At 48.9% G+C, this 14,529-nt stretch overlaps 1 protein-coding gene across 4 annotated transcripts in view; it reads right to left on the bottom strand.

Annotated features, from left to right (window-relative positions):
* Positions 1 to 14,529, bottom strand: part of Mbp (myelin basic protein) — a 104,153-nt gene that overhangs the window by 79,721 nt on the left and 9,903 nt on the right. For all 4 annotated transcript variants that reach the window (XM_005356318.3, XM_005356321.3, XM_013349496.2 and 1 more), the window contains one exon: positions 1,558 to 1,633. In XM_005356318.3, coding sequence (XP_005356375.2) covers positions 1,558 to 1,608 — 51 coding nt within the window. In that variant the 5' untranslated portion in view covers positions 1,609 to 1,633. Of the gene's footprint in view, positions 1 to 1,557; positions 1,634 to 14,529 lie in introns of those variants that run through there.

Genomic DNA, 14,529 nt, shown 5'->3' with positions numbered 1-14,529 from the left:
GGTAGTTTTGATGAGAATGTCCCCAAGGCACAGGCGTTTGGATACTTGGTATTCAATGGTGGTGGCATTTGGGGAGGTTTAGGAGGTGAGGCCTTGCTGGAGGAGGTGTGGCATTGGAATTGGGCTTTGAGACTTTAAAAGAGCCACACCATTTCCAGTTTATTCTCTGCTTGGTGCTTCTGGTCCAAGATGCGAGTTCATGGAACCCAGTTCCTGCTCACACACCTGTTGCTTGCAGCCATACTTCCCCACCAGGATTCTTAACCCTCTAGAACTATAGTCAAACAAACCCTTCCTTCTGCAAGTTGCTTGGTCATGATGTTCTATCAGAACAATAAAGATGTAGCTAAGAGTATATTTCCTTGGACTCTTGAGTGATGAATGAACAGAAATTGAGGCACTGTACTCTGTGGCCACTTGGGGGTCTGTGTGACAATCTTGAGTGGAGAGAGACTCAGAAAGTACCAGGGACAGCACTGGTCAGACTCCACCAGGAAAGTCCATGAAGGGAACGCCACTATGGAGAGGAAGTTGGTGTGCCCAACTCTGTCTGGCTGGAGGGAAGAGATGGTTTCTAATTTTTTATTTTTCTGTCTTGCTTCTCTGTGCTTTCCAAACATTCTGTGACGTGGTATAGAAGGCGTGGGAAGGGATGGAACTGAAAACCAGTACCCACCAGAGTGGCTGGGCTGCAATCTGCTGGTGTGAGCTTCAGAAGGGAGAAGGGACATGGGCCATACCCATGTGGGCTACGTGGTGGAGGCAGGAGCCTCGTACCTCATGTCTGCATGTGGGCTGCTGGGCGACTCAGAGACACACAGCCAGGGCAGAGCGAGCCGTGGGAGGGGACTGGGAGAGGTGCTGTTGTTTCCACGGGGGAAGGCCCCAATCTACCCACATTTCCAACAGCCGAGCTCAGAAGGCAGATGTCTGAGTTAGCACCAGATGGAGGAAACAGCCCAACTACAGCCCCTTTGCCCACACCCGGGACTCAGGTCTAGCTTCCCAACCCAATATCAGGGCCTTCCTGTATGTACGCTAACACAGGGGATGGGGGTCGTCACTGACCGCGGACAGGTCTTCAATAGTCACAATTTCAGCACAGAGGTTAAGGCGAGAGTGGAACTTGAGAATACTGCTTACAAATAAGGAATGCTGAACGACAAGAGCGTATTTCCAAGAAAGCGTAGACCCTGCAATCTCTGTTCTGTGAACAGTTGAGCTGAATAAGCCCAATGACTCACAGGCAGAGCCTTCTCCTCTTTCCCATCTCTCTCTCTCTCTCTCTCTCTCTCTCTCTCTCTCTCTCTCTCTCTCTCTCTCATTTCCCCTCCCACTTTCTGTGCAACTGCCCCCCGCCCCCCCAATTTTCTTTCCAGGCCACGATGTACCCACCGACAGGCAATCCTTCTGAATAAATGAATCACAGCATCTATAACAACAGCAAGGACCCAGCCTCCGCCCAGCCATTCAGGAACCATTCTTGTTAAAACTGCACTTTATCTTCGGATGGCCCAAAGCCACGGGACAGGAGGGTCGGCCTCTGCCGGGTCCTACCTTACTGGCCTTTTCAGCAGTCAGCTCTCGCTTTCCAGCGTGGTTTCCCATAGTGGCTCAGCAGTATCCTCAGGAACTGAGAGAGAAGAGAAGGTGTGAGCTGGAAGGTTAACACGGCTGGATTTCTCGTGTTCTTTAACCAGAGAAAAATCCCATGATCCACAGCAGCCGCTGAGAATTCAAGAGACACATCAATGTTGTCAACAAAAGCTGCGCTGGGATCTCACGGGAAGATCTAGAAAACAAAATGACACCAACTGTCCAACTCTGTCCGGTGACCAACATTTGAGCGTATGATCATCTATAGAGAAGTCTGGCCACTCAAATTTCTCTGCTGACTATTCAAACGCAAGGCACATACCCAGAGCTCCAACTCATGTCAGAGTGGACCATGGAGTGGGATGGGGTGGGGAGGGGTGGGGAGGGGATGGGGAAATGAGCTGAGATGAAGGACAGGTGTTCATGCTTTCTCCTGGAGAGTTGGGATGATCAGGATGGTCATAGATGGCAAGGCTAGAGAGAGGCTGTTTCTTGTACAAGTATCTGAAGAGTGTGCAGGATTTGCAGGGAAGATAAAGTTGGATAAGGACAAGCATCCCTTCCCATTCTCAGTTTTCTAACCCTAGCCTTAGCAGGAAACATATGCTTATTCCTTTCCAAAGGATGCACAGGCTGAAGAGTTTGGTCAGGACAATTCCCGATAAAACCACTCCTGGCCATTAGTACTTCCCCAGCAGAGTGCCACTTATCCGGTCTGTGACCTGATTCTTCCAGGAAATCAGTTAAGGGTCACTTAAAGAAATGAGTGCTCAAGTGCCTGCTCCCCTGCCAGATCCAGGAAAGGTGACCCAAGGAGTCAAGTAGCGTGGACTTTCAAAGGAAGAATGAAACATCACAAGGCACAGCCTGAGCAAAAGGCACGCTTTGCTCTTGAAAACTCGCTGCTGACAGGAAGTGAGGTGCCCGACAACTGACTTCCTTCCCCCCCTCACCTGGGGGACGCTGGCAACTAAAGGAGACTAACCGTGAGTGGTAGCATGTGATGTAACCTCGGAACTTGGGATGTGGAGGCAGGAGCGTCAGCAGTTCAAGGCTGTCCTTGGCTATATAGCTAGTTCAAAGCCAGAATGAGTTTCAACTAGCTATATAGTTCATATGGGTCAGAAGAATTTCTTTCTCAATTGTATAAAAACAAAAAAGAAAAAGGGAAGGGAGTGGGAAAGGAGAGGAAGGGGAAGGAAGGACGAAAAGAACAAAGAAGCAGAAGCTGACACCATCACAAGCTGGGGTCAGGTCTCTCCTCAGTGGTCCCCCAGCCTGGGTTAACATTGTGATGGAGTCACTAGGCTGGAGTTCCAGCATCCCAGCCTCTAATGGGAGCTGTGGTCTGACCTTTGCAGAAGGAGAGAACAGGGCAGAGTCCCAAACTGGCTGAACGGCGTGGCACTCCCCCATTCTTTAATCCGCGTGGAGACACCACATCAGCAATCTGGTGTTAACTGTGTGGTTTCCTGTCTGGGTCTAATGGGACAGTAACTGAAACGTGGCTGTCTCCTGTTTCTGCTCTTCCACCTATATCACTTATCTCTGTGAGCCCCTTTACGGAATAAAGCTCAACCGTACAACTGAACGCAGCACAGAGAACTTCTGCTGCAGTTCTGTCTACAGGGCAGCAGTCACCTCTGAGCACAGGACCCACAGGTGTGGTGCTAACACAGCCAGGTGCAAAGGAGAAGTCACTCCTATTTTCTTCTGTGGGAAGGGAAAGGGTCCAGATCAGTGGTTCTCAACCTGTGGGTCACAACTGTTGGAGACTTGAATGGTCCTTTCACAGGGGTCACGTATCAGATACCCTGCATATCAGATATTTACATTATGATTCACAACAGTAGCAGAATTATAGGTATGAAGTCGCAACAAAAATAATTTTATGGTTGGGGTCACCACAACATGAGCTGTATTAAAGGGTTACAGCATTGGGAAGGTTGAGAACCACTGGTGTCTATGGAAGTTAGCAGCTCCAGGTGGCTCTGAGAGCTTTTAAAGGGTTCACTTGATGCCACTTTAGTGAAGGTGGCCACTGTGCTAAAGAAATGAAACTTGTGGTTTTGGCAATGATTACCAATAAGGAAGAATCAGGTGACTTCTGTATCTGGTGTGTGTGGTCTTGTAGGAAGAGGCCGCTTGTTTGTTTCCCGGCTGCCCAGAAACCAAAATAATCACACAAAACCATATTATTTAAATCACTGCTTGGCCATGCTCTAGCTAACTCTTATATCTTAATTTAACCCATATCTATTAATCTGTGTATCGCCACGTGGCTGTGGCTTACAGGCTAGAGTTCCGGTGTCTGTCTCCAGCCGGTTGCATGGCTTCTCTCTGACTCCGCCCTTCTTTCTCCCAGCATTCAGTTTCGTCTTCCCCACCTACATAAGTTCTGCCCTGCTATAGGTCCAAAGAAGTTTCTTTATTCATAAATGGTAATCACAGCACACAGAGGGGACTCCCACATCATGGTCTCTGAAATGCAAGGGAGCCTTGACAAGTGATTTCAACATTCAAGTCTAGTCTAGCAGTAGTCTTGATTTAAACTGGGAACATTTTACTGAAGCAGTCCTCTCACTGGGAAATGGAGGTCTGAGGGTTTGAGGTACTTAAAATAGATGGAAAAGAAAGATATGAAAAAGCGAGTCTTCCATTTCCTAGGGTCTGACCCAAGCATGTGTGCTATTTGTACACTGTCAACCGTGAGTCTAGGAATACATGCTGTTATTCTGAACTTTGACCTCTAATTCTATGTAATTAAAAAAATAACGTCAAAAATATAAATATAGAATAACAACACAACAGACACATTGGAACTACTTAGGAGCTAGGCTGGGTCTATTCATCGCTAAACAGAGCAACCTTCGTTGGCATTGCCAGGCTCTCCTCTGACCACACCCAAGCACAGAAAAGCTTACGGGACTGTCTGCCTAAGCCACATGACATGACCACCCCAGCTGGCCTCATCTTAAACCACCTGGGGTCCTCACACCTGGTCTCTGTCCATCAGTTATCCCCATTTTCTCATCCTGTCACCTTCCCCCACCCCAACTGGGGTCAGCTAGACCTAATTAAGATGCTTCCTTCTTCCAAAGGCAAACCTCCAAGATTTGTCCCAAAGTGGAACTGTGTGGCCACCTGCGTGTTCTGGACAAAGGAGAACCGCTTTGGCACTGGCTTTTTAAGCTAAGCTGTTGTCCCACCAAGCTAATGCTCCATCATAGTGAGACTCCAGCTGATATTTGGGATGACGACGGGACCAATATGTCGCGATCCCAATGCTGCCAGACACAAATCCTACCGAAATAACAAAATCACAAAACAGGCTTTTCAATAAGCTTAGTTATAGCTAGGAGCAGTAACATACTCCCGGAGGCTGAGGGAGGCTTCTAAGAGCCCGAGGTCAGCCTAGACTACCTGGTAAGTTCCAGGACAGCCAGGGTTGTGTTGTAAGAGCTTATCTTTCACACAACAACAGTAACAAATAAACAGGTTATATTAGACTAGCCTTCCCTGCATAACATATGAAATGGTAGGCGGAGACAAGTGACATAAAGTGACCGCAGGTGTCTGAGAGCCTCCTGAGGCAGGCTTGTGTGATAACAAAGAAGCCTGCAGGCCCTTTGTTTTCTTGTCTGGGTGACAGGCAGCCTAAGTCCCATGACTGCCTTTAGGCCCTGCTTAGCTACTAAAGCCTGCAGCAGGCTCCTCGCTGTGAATTTGAACAGCTGCTGCCACAGGGCTGCTGGGAAGAGCCGACTGTGTCTGCAGCCAGCCTTCTGTGAGGCTCAGTTTTGCAGTGAACATAATTACTGGAGTAAGAGAAAACGGTGGGGAAAGCGTAGACTCTTCAGGAAGCCTGGTGGATGCTCAGACTGTCCTTGGATAACTAAGGACATTCTACGTAGAGGACAGGGATAAATGGGACGTCCAGATGCCATGGAGACTGGGACATTCTACCCCGGTCAGCTTTTCAGCCTCAGGACTTTGGGTGGTCTTGGGTGGTGTGTATATTAAGATTGTCTCCTGTGCCAAGGGGAAGCTAAAACAAACCTTCGGGAACAGTCAGCCTCCTCAGTGTGGTGGGAAACAGCCCAGTCTCAACTGTGCTCTCTTTGCTCCCCAAATAGCTACATATCTGAACTTTCCCTGGAGGAACAAGCAGGAGGGGAGTCACTGGCCAGTCTGTAGGAGGCATTAATGACTCCGGTGCCTGAATCCTCCATATTTCCCCACCTGTATTTTGCAAGGGGCTTGGGCTTTCTGGAGGACAGACAGGACAAGAGAGACCCCATCCTTGGATGAGGCGCCACTCTTTTGAGCCCCAGTCTTCTATGCCATTGAAGTGGTCCGAGCTCCCTTCCTGCCCTGGGAAACGGGGGAGCTGTAGGGGTGATCAGGCTGGAGTTAGGGTAAGGGTGTATGAGGGGTAGATTGCTCATGTCTGTCTCCTGTGCTCAGGCCTAGTCTCCTGGGTAGAATGGTGCCCAGCTGAAGGGTGAGTATCTCTTTTCTGCGTTTACAATATTGCTGAGGCTGAGACATGGCTTTCCAGCTGCAAGTACCTCCACTTGCACTGCCATGGCCAAGGGAAGGGCGAAGGGCGGAAATGCTGGTGCACTGAGAAGCCCTGACATTACTTAATGCAATTAGGCAGGAGGCAGACCCCACTGCTACAGTGAAGGGAAGAGCAGGGGGCAGTGCACGAGGAGGGGAGAGGAGAGGCGGGCAAACAACTGTCTAATGTCCCAGGGACCTTAGGGTCTTATAAAAGTGTGAGTTGGTCTGTTTCTGAAATGACCCTGAATGCAGTTGATCAACCATTCTGCTTCCATCTTAGACTTAAAAATCATCTTAGAGTAAAAGACAAACTAGGCTCCTTCCTGTTTATGATTAAATCTGTTTCTCAAGAGTTGGGCTATGCCTCACCTGTAACTTTCACTACAAATTGTTCTGTACTCTCCCAGGAAATGGTGACCATGACTTTGTTTCCAAAGATTATTGTGACCATCTTGGTAGGACCTCCTTGTCATAACTACCTTGTTATGACCTCCTTGTTGTAACTACCTTGTCATGACCACCTTACAACCACGTCTTCATTTCAGGCATTTGTTATCCCCTGTTTGGAAACCCCCTACTCTTGAGCTACACAAATCCTTATCTTATCCATGTCCAGTACTGATCTCTTGAACCCTGCCTTTAGGGAGAGACAGCTTGTACATGAAAGAAAAGATTTGCTTTAATTAATTGCTTGTTTTAATTAATTTGGTCATGATTTGTGTCGGTGGTCTTTCTCCTCACACCTGTGGGATTAACACAGTAGTAACTGGCAAAGGGGACTCTATGAAAATCTCACTAAATAGGTTCATTATAAGAGACAACCTCATTGAAATCAGTTCTAGACAGGTAGTCAGCAGACTGGTTCTCCACACCATCCTGTCCCTCCTCTCAAAAGCTGCTCTAATGTAAGGAGTGGTCATTCCTGCTGTCCAAAGAGCAAATATGCAATGGCCAGGAGCTACTCGTGTGTATTGAATACTGTTCATTGCATGGCAAAGTTTGTTAATATTCTGTAGTGCATACTCGCACACGTTGGCAAGAGATGCACAGATGTCCTGCACATTGCTGGACACAAACAGCTGTATTATTTCACAGATTCCAAGTGTTTTTAGCACTTTTTTTTAAAAAAAAAAATCACATGCTGTTGATTATACAACGTGTTTCTCTTTTTTTCTTTCTGAATTCATGTTCAAGAAAGCAGCCCTAAAATAGGTGTTTCCATGGAGCTATTGGGATTATTTTTGCCATAATATGCTTCATCCTTCACATTGCTATAAACCTTTGGGATTGGGAGATCTTGCGGCACTGGCCCTGCCAGCTCTGTTCCCAAGGCTGAGGAAGTCACAAGCAGGGGACAAGAGTGCAGTCATCTCTCTAGTTCCCTCAGGCTTTTGAGAGGTTTGCGTATCTCTGCCAATGGCAGGGCCACGAAGGTGTGTAACTGAAGCTGGACGGCCAGCCTGAGGCTTAGCAGGTCGAATCCATCAAGTCATTTCATTTTGCTTACACTAAATTCCTGAGCACCTGTCTTTCTTCCTGTAGATAAAGGGTCAACGAGCCGTGACTCATGCGTCTGAAATCCTAAATCTTTCTGGCTCAAGTCTTTGTTTCGCTTCCACACTTTCTCACTGCTGCGGCAGAGCTGAGAATTTGGAATGGAGACCTCTGGCCCAAGATACCATCAGCCTGTCTCTACAGAAAGGAGTTTCCCCATCTGTCATGCAGAGGAGAGCACTCTTGGGTTTCCCAAGAAAGCTGCTTTTATGGATGTTTTGAAAGAACAGATCCTGGAGCTAGGGAGACAGTTTAGTGGGTAAAAGGCACTGGCCACTGAGCTGGGGCATCTGAGTTCCATCCCTGGGAGCCACATTGTAGAGGAAGAGAACCAGTTCCGGATAGCTGCCCTCTGATTCCCACGTGTGTGCATGCATGCACACACACAACACACACACACACACACACACACACACACACACACACACACACAGTAAACACATGAATAGTAACTGTATATTAGCCCTAGTTATGCATGCATGGAAAGGACCTTCTTCTGGCCCCTACCCTTTACTTATTATTTGAGACAAAGAACCTGTAATTATCTGCCAACACAGCAACCCAAGTAGAGACCATTTCCCAGCATCCCTTGCAGTTCCATGTGGCTCTTGCCCAGGCAGGGGGCTTCCTGCTTTCAGCAAGTACTGTTCTAGGTCTCAACTACTCACAACAGAGAAAACTTCTGTGTTTGGAGACACGCACAGGGTGCTCGCACACAAAGCATGCCAGTCGAGGTGGATTTTATTAAACCATCCCACGCGTCTTTAACTGTGACTGAGAACTGGAAGAGTCAGCGCTAGCAAATGCTTTAAATCCCTCTACAGGGCTCCTTTCTCTGCCTTTTCCAGCACTTGAAGCTGTGTTTTCAACAGCAGGTGCATTTTATCACCAGCCCTGGCGACGGGCTGGCTGTCTGGCCTTGTAAATGTGGGTATCTGTCTGTACTGTCCAATAGCTCCGTTCCATTTCCGAGGCCTCACGTTCCGAGAGACTGTTCTGCTGGGCATGGGAGGAATCCCGTGCTTAGCAAGACAACTAACCTGTGGCTCCTCTGGATTAATAGTGCCCAGTGCCAATGGTGGAACTGTGGCATGCTTCTGAGATAGTGTGGTATTGATTGGGGAGGTGACAGACACCTGATCCAGAATTCCACTGAAGGAAAGGCTACTGTAGACTGCATGGGTCAGATGTCTTCTTTGGAGGAAATCCTGGGGAGAGTTTAGTTGGAAAGAGAGACTAATGCCCCAGAAATAGGAAGACCACACGGCAGAAAAGATAAAGCGGGGGAGGGAGTATTTCGGAAGATCGGCGTCATGTCACTTTGCAAGAAGGATGGATGCAGGGCAAGAGGTCTCCTCCCAGAGTCTGCAGCAAGAAGCCTCCTTTCCCTGAGTGATCAGGCTAAGCAGGTCCATGCCCTGGAGACTCCTATCTCCCCTGCAGAACCCGCAGGGCCATAGACTGACGTTGTGTCTGGACTCATGGGGCAGCTTCTCAGCTGATATCTCCAGTGGCACACCTGCCCTCCTGCAGATAAAGTAAGCCCCACCCAGAATGTGGAGATGGATAGCTACCCGGAGGGAGCAAGTGGCTCAGTGTCCTTGACTTGTAAAGAAAAATGGAAGAAACCTAACAGAGCAGGGGACCCACATGGGAGACCTCAGAGGGAACAGATGCTGAATGATGGGGCTCATTCCTCAGTGTCCCTGCCATTTCTGAGTCTGCTTGCTCTGTCTTTGTCTCTTTCCTTCTGTGTCTCATCCCTTCCTCTTCCTCACTTTCTTCTTTATCAGCATTTATGAAATCATTGCTCTATCATCGACATTCTTGTAACACCCTGTGCGTGGAGCATAGTAAATAGCTAACAGCATCACCAAGACGACATCTAAACACAGCTGTATGCATGCGTGCACACAGAGATATACACAAACACAGACGTACGGTCACACACTCAGACACACATATACATAGGTATACATTCCTACATATACACAGATATACACTCATATATACACATACAAAAGGAAATACACTCATACACACATACAGTCACACATATACTATGCCCATACATACACAGACACACACTCATGACCAAAAATGGGCTAACTCACAGCTGCAGGAGGGAGACTTCAAAAGGTAAACTTACTTTAACCAGGGAAGTGACAGCTGGCTACTTGCCTAAGAGCCTCCCCCATTCAGTCCTGTACACACACTGCACCTTAGACTGTGTGAGGGTCAGAAAATGGCATCCATTAAGGGCTAAGTGGTCCCGTGTTCCTCTCCCAGCCCTTCCCTTTGTTTAGGCTCCCTAGAGAGGGAGCTGATTCTACATTGTTAGGAACAGCTGGCTCTTTTCTCCCTGCATCTTCCTCTTTACTGATCCTATCTCTGTTTGGACTGGAGATTGCTCCCTATTGAGTAGCAGCAGATGGGGCAGTTCATATGCCTGCCTCTCTGGCTGGTCCCAGCTCTTCCTCATCATCCTGTACAGGGGCAGGCCTAGTCTGTCTGTCTGTCTGTCTGTCTGTCTGCATGCACATGGACCCAAGGTGTTTCCTATGTGGTTCCCTCATATCCTTGGCCCATATCCTCCCACCTGAGAGTTCTGTCTCAGTGATGGCTTCTCTTCCAGGGTCTAGCAGGGATTTCTGCTTTGGAGTGTCAGGGTACGAACACCTCCATCTGCTCATGGCTAGCCTGTCTTTGAGACCTGTTAGGTTTAAGTACATCTACGGCACAGAACACTGTCTGAAGGTCACAGAAGTTCATTTTAGAGGAAGGTTCCAGAGCTGCAGGCCAGTAGAAGATGTTGGAAATGTGTTTTCATTTCATTCCTTGAGTTGACCACTTAAGAGCATCGGAACCATGGCCGGAGTGAGGCAGCAGGCTTCTGGTCCTGAGGCTGCAGGCTTGCTCTCAGGACATCCTCTGCAGTGCGGCAGCTCACTAGAGACCACAGAGCAGCTCCCTCCTGCTCAGGCTGGGTCTGCTCGAGGGCCAGGTGTACGTAAATGTGCAAGTGTGTGTGCATATTCCTATCTGTGTGTGTAGGTCAGAGGTCGACTCCAGACATCATTCCTCAGGCACTATGCACTTGATTTTGGAGAGTGGGTCTCTCACTAGGACCTGCAGCTCACTGCAGGCTAGTCTGACGCTTCCAGGAGCCCCAGGGATCTGCCTGTTTCAGCACTGGGATCATACCTGTGAGTTCTAGAGATGGAATTCTGGTCTTCACTTCCTGAGCCACCCCTACAAACTTCAACTTGAGATTTCTGTAACTATGTATCCACAAGTGTGTGGTTAGCCAAGGATGCTTGGCTCTGGCAGCTTTAATGGGAAGATACGGAGTTCTCCAGGAGAAAATAACAAGGTCACCAAGAAGCTGCTAGGTCTGTGAGACCAGACAAGCTTGGGCAGCACACTCCTGGGGTCCTGCTTATCTGAGCAGGGAAGGGCGACTCACTGGGTGCCTGTTATGCTCCCTTCCTCCTTGACCCGTGCCACCCCTGGTGGCTCCTAAGTCACGTTTGTCTGAGTCGGTCCTGAGGAGGAGCTGTCCCACCCTGCCAGCTTCCGTGAGGCTGGGTGACAGGTATGCTTTGCATCCCAGGCATGCGCCACATAGCTGCCCCACCCAGGTTGGGAAGGTGCTGGAGAGGAAGCACCCGAGGCTCTAGGAACAGACATGCCAGGGCAGCACCCTCTGGTCTCACCTTCCCTGGCTTACTCTGGAGACTTGGTGCCGGTTTCTCCTTATCTGTAAAGGCCCAGATGGCACACTCCACTTCTTGGTGGTGCCGTGGAGTTCTGGTGATGTTTGCAGGCACAGGGAGTAGGGCCCTAGCTGGGGCTCTCTCCTCCATGCCAGCCCCAACTTTATCTTCAGGAATCTCCCTTCCCAAATGGTGGGTAGTCACACCATTGCTGTGACTACAGGCATAGGGTCAGCATGACTTTGGCACAGCAGGGTAATCGCAGGGGCCACACACACCCTGGGCATGGTGAACCAATGACACCCAATAGAGCTATGTTTGTCTGTGGTCTCAGCTCTGCTCTAACCTACCCTCCTCAACATTAGCACCAAGGCTCTAGGATGCTTTGTGGGAGGGAGCCAAATGGGGGGCTCAAGCACTGGTCACAGTTTCCAGGGGACCTCAGGAGAGCTATAGTGTGAGCCATACTTGCCTTTTCTGAATCCAGACAGCTGCATCCCAGGGCTGTTGATCTAAATCTCCCGATTCTAATCAGAGGAAGGAATGCCACTCTGTGACGTCACCAGAGTCTCCTGGGAGACCTGGCCCGGAGCCCCTCTCCTAATGGGTGCCATGTCTTCACAAGTGCATGTAGCATTTTACTGAGTGACTCCTCTCCAGAACTCTCTGGAAGTTTCCTGAACCTCCAGATCATAATCAAGGGAAAGAATGCTATAAGAAGCCATCAAACCCCACTGTGACCTTGGAGAAGAAATGGCTTGCTTGGCCTGTTTCCAAAGAGTCAGTCAAGAAGGCTTGCAACTGACTTGTGACGGGATGATAAAGATGTGCAGGTCAGACAACTCAGAGGGTACAGAGCCAACCACATGCGCATGAGGCTCTGAGTTTGCAGCCCCAGAACCCACTTAGAAGATGGGGTGTGGTGCTGCGTACCTACAATCCCAGTACTGGGAGGGCAAAGATGGGAGTGCTCACTGGTCTAGCTCAATCAGTGAGCTTCATGCTCCAAACCTGAGGTGAACAGAGGATTGAGGAAGACACTCACTGATGGGCTCTGGTGTCTGCACACGGACACACAAACACGCATATGCATGTGTGCATAGATACATACATAGACAAAAGAATGCAGCAAGTGTCAGTGGCATTTAAAGGAAAGGAAAGGGCGGTAAGATATGAGTCAGGGAACTCTGGGTGGACCTCAGCTTGACCTCACTTACCATGCTCTGGGCTGGCTGATCTCCCAGAAAGGCGCTTTCTTATGCAACCTACTCTTTAGGCATGGAAATGCGTGAAGTTTAGTGGCACTGAGTGGCAGAAGTCCACATATCGGTCGCAGGCAGAGCTGGGCAGACGTGTTGCGTGTTGTGCAGCACAGTTGGGCCCCACTCCTGACTGCTGTGCAGTCTGCTGCCTTCGGAGGTTTTGTTTGAGTTCACAGGCAGACCAGGTGACTTGCCTTACAAAGACAGTGGATTGGAGTCCTAGACTAAGGAAAGGAACGCTGGAGAACCGAGGGGCTGCGTCTCCTGCCCTTCACACCAGCTCACAGCACGCTTTCCTTTCCGTGGAAAATCACCGCAAGATGTCAACAAAGACGGAGACATTTTGTTTTCTGAAAATGGATTTTATGTGTACGAGCGTTTGCTTACACGAATGTTTGTGTACCATGTGTGTGCCTGGTGCCATGGATCTGAGCTTCTTGAGAGCTTTCTGTGTGTGAGGTTTAAATAATATCTTTGGGCCCCAAAGTGAGGATATTTTAGAAGGTTGTGCTGAATGTCAGGAGACTGAAGTTTTATGATCTTAACACCCTAATGAAATCAAGACGAGGAAGAAATGCCTTTCATAGCAAAGGAAACGGCCCGAGAAATGCAAGCATTGCAGCAGGGTGAGAACTGTCAGTCCTGTGGCTTTTGTAGACAGTGATTATGTCTTTCTCCAAATTAAAAAGCCTATACATGCTTTTTGATACCAGTCGTGTGTGTGTGTGTGTGTGTGTGTGTACATGTATGCATGTTCTAAAGACAACAGAATCTACTTAAAGGGGTATGTGACAGAGCAGGAGAAAATGTTCTGGAAATAAAGGCCTGAATTCTTCCTGTACTCGTCTCTGGTAAGCTCCTGGTCTCTCTGAGTGTGGTCCAATTTTATTCTCAGAACACGGGGAATGGGCTTGGGAGGCTCAGCTCCCAGTGCCTACGCAGTGCTGTGATTTCCGTAGGGATAGGTGCGAACTTGCTGAGAACGCTCAGGGATGGGGTATCTTTAGAAACATAGCATTTCCTGAGGAGGTGTGAGCAAAGCTGTCTGCATGGTGTCAGCTGCTAGCACCAGATTCATGAGGATGGAGGCCAAGACAGCAACACTCAATGTCACAGTGTCCACCCAGTGATCAGTGATAGAGACAGCAGAGGGAGGAGAGAGGGGAGGGGAGGCCCAACACATACATGCTTACACACACATACTCACACACACACATACACACATACGCATACACACATATACACACTCACACACATATACATACACACTCACACACATATACACACACACAAATATACATGCACACATATACATATACACACATATACACACAGGCATATACACTCTCTCTCTCACACACACACATACACACACACACTCATACATGCATAATACAGAGCACTAGAAGAGAGAACAAAGTGTGCTTGCTTCCCTGCCCGTCACTATGAGGACTGCCTGCTACCTTGCCAGGTTGCCCTGAGCAATAGCATGTCAGAATGGAGAGCAGAGAAGACCCAGGGAACCTAGGAAGCAACTTGTGCTTGCTCCACTTAACCTTGAGTGCTCCAGTGAGTGCTCCCGGCCAGGATCTGCCAACATAGGCCCTTGCAAACACTCAGCCTCAGGTGTCTCTCAGTCAGAGCCTGGGTGCCACCACCCACTCTGACAACACCCAGGGCCTTTGCCCCCTGCTCACTTCATTGGGAGGACAAGGTGGGTTCTAGATTTATTCTCTGAGGTTTCCTCAGGGGCTCAGTGCAGGGAAGGAGAAGAAGGGCAAAGGAAATTCTAAAGACATTTTCTCCTACCCCCAGACCAGGAAAATGGACACACA

This window comes from Microtus ochrogaster, chromosome 18 (genome assembly GCF_000317375.1).
Source record: "Microtus ochrogaster isolate Prairie Vole_2 chromosome 18, MicOch1.0, whole genome shotgun sequence".
Lineage (NCBI taxonomy): Eukaryota > Metazoa > Chordata > Mammalia > Rodentia > Cricetidae > Microtus > Microtus ochrogaster.
The sequence above is the reverse complement of the archived record's forward strand: the minus strand, read 5'-3'. Positions and strand labels throughout refer to the sequence as shown.